General features: G+C 34.0%; 1 protein-coding gene across 1 annotated transcript; it reads left to right on the top strand.

Moving 5' to 3' along the window:
* The first annotated feature begins 726 nt into the window (after positions 1-726).
* LOC110805921 (uncharacterized) lies at positions 727-1,975 on the top strand. The gene is made up of 6 exons (XM_056829959.1): positions 727-887; positions 962-1,048; positions 1,234-1,338; positions 1,427-1,496; positions 1,585-1,683; positions 1,771-1,975. The coding sequence occupies exons 1-6, from the start codon at positions 727-729 to the stop codon at positions 1,873-1,875; spliced, it is 627 nt and encodes a 208-aa protein (XP_056685937.1). The 3' UTR covers positions 1,876-1,975.
* The last annotated feature ends 234 nt before the right edge of the window (positions 1,976-2,209 follow it).

Raw genomic sequence — 2,209 nt, 5'->3', positions numbered from 1 at the left:
AGCCCACTCGGCTCTTGTCACATCTCTCTCGACCAACCAGAGAATTTCGACCCCACGGTGTATATTACACCCTCTGAAAACCAATCAGGACTAATTACAATATTAAAAAAAAATTATGTTACTTGGAAAATCAGGAGCGAAAATGCCATTTTTCTAACATGTTTTCTTCAAATAAGGAACCTACCTCATGCTGGCTATACTTGTTGATAAATTCGGAGAAAGTCTTTGTTGCCTTTGGTACTATACATCCGGATTTTACTCTTGATCACCATAACAACCTCGTTGCCGATAACGTGAAGGTGAGCGTTGATGAATTTGAGCCCGCGTATAAAGAAGTTTCAGTCCCCGTGCCTTCTCAATATATAAAGAAACTTGGACAAGCTCATGGTACTTTCACTTAGTGGCCAAAAAATTTGGTTTCCCTTGTGACGAGGGATGAGGTAACTTATCATTATTGCATCAAATTTGACTCGAAAATAATATATCTATACACTTATGTTCACTAATATGTACGTATATGGTTATTTGAAATTCATAACTCAGGTAAATGAGCCTGCAAGAAAAGAGCCTAATGAGAAAAGGGCTACAAGCAAAGGGCCTAAAGGGAAAAAGGTAATGGTTGGAAGTTGACGCGAGACAAAAGGGTCCAACACTAAGGCAAACAAACAATTTCTTCCCAAATTTAGCTCGCAAAATTTGGGAGTTAAGTGCAATTGTATGAAAACTATGGTTTCTAAATTAAAAGAAGGGGAGGATGTTAAGTTGCAAGCTAGTAAAGGGGCATTCAATTTTGACAACGACCGTGAACTTGTTATCGCCGTTGAAGACATCAATCAACTTCTCTCGGGAGCATGGCTCAATATATCGATATTGGAAGTTCTTATATGGTGAGTTTCCTAAATTAAATTTTCTCTCCTAATTATTATACTTTCAATTGTCTTAACGTTATTGAGCTATGTAGGGCTTTATATGAGTCGTGGGATGAATTTGATCATCCTACCAATGCTTTGGGATTCATGTGCCCGGAGATGATCTCGGAAACCATGTTGTATAGTGATATAAATCTTGTTCTATTATACATGTCGCAATCCATGGCAACACTCAGTTCTAAGTCATTCATCTTATGTCCATACTACGAAAAGTAAGTACATTTTAAATTTATTTTTCATATTATATCAATCATTGTTGTTAATATTTTTTTTCTAACGACATAATTTTATTGTTTGTACGTAGGAGGCACTGGATTCTTTTAGTTATTTGCTTGGCTAAATCTCCGGTCTACTTATTTGATTCTATGCAGAAGAAGAGAAATTTGATGATTAAGAACCAATTGAACCTGTAAGTATTTTATGAATTCTTTGCATTTACATGATAAAAAAATATAATAAAGTATATAGCTATAAGTCCCCTTTTGTCAAACGTGTAGGGCTTTTCGGACTTACAAGGCACAAAATGGAAAATCTAAAGGAACTAAATTGAATTGGATTGCGGCACAGGTATAATTACCTAAAGATCAAGTTTTTCAAAATTACTACGTATAATTTCATATAAATTTTACTTGTGTTGTTTTTTTAATGCATGTAGTGTCCTCAACAACCGGGATCACTAGAGTGTGGCTACTACGTCATGCGTTTTATGTACGATATATTTACAAAGCATCGTGATAGTCAAGATCTTACTACGGTATGTGATATACTTTAAATAAATTGAAGTAGGCATAACTATTGATTGTCGACCTAATTATTTATATACTTGCATGTGTATTTTTAGGATTATTCAAGAACAAAGCCTTTTTCATTCGAGGAGATTAATGAGGTTAAAGAATTTTGGGCTGATTACTTTTTGACCAATTCCGATGTAAATCTAGCTAGCTAGTTTGTTGTAATATTGGTTTGTTAGGTTCGTTATCAACATGTTGGTTGAACGATATGATATGATGGATTGCCTTTTAATGGGGTTGTAAAACTATATTTGACAGGTGTGTATTATAATTCCCGATTATTGGGAAGGGTTATATTACAAAGGAGATTATGTCGAAATTTTAAACTATATTCCACTATTTTTTTATGCTTGTATATATAATATTGTGATCCAGATACATGAAATATGAAGTTGCTCAATAAAAAAATGAAAAAAAAATGAAAAAAAAATGAAAAAAGGTAATTTGCGTCGCAGTTTAGTAAAACAGCGACGCAAATGACCACATCAG

The sequence above is a fragment of the Spinacia oleracea genome, chromosome 5 (genome assembly GCF_020520425.1).
Source record: "Spinacia oleracea cultivar Varoflay chromosome 5, BTI_SOV_V1, whole genome shotgun sequence".
NCBI classification, from domain to species: domain Eukaryota; kingdom Viridiplantae; phylum Streptophyta; class Magnoliopsida; order Caryophyllales; family Amaranthaceae; genus Spinacia; species Spinacia oleracea.
This window is presented reverse-complemented; position numbering and strand designations above follow the sequence as displayed.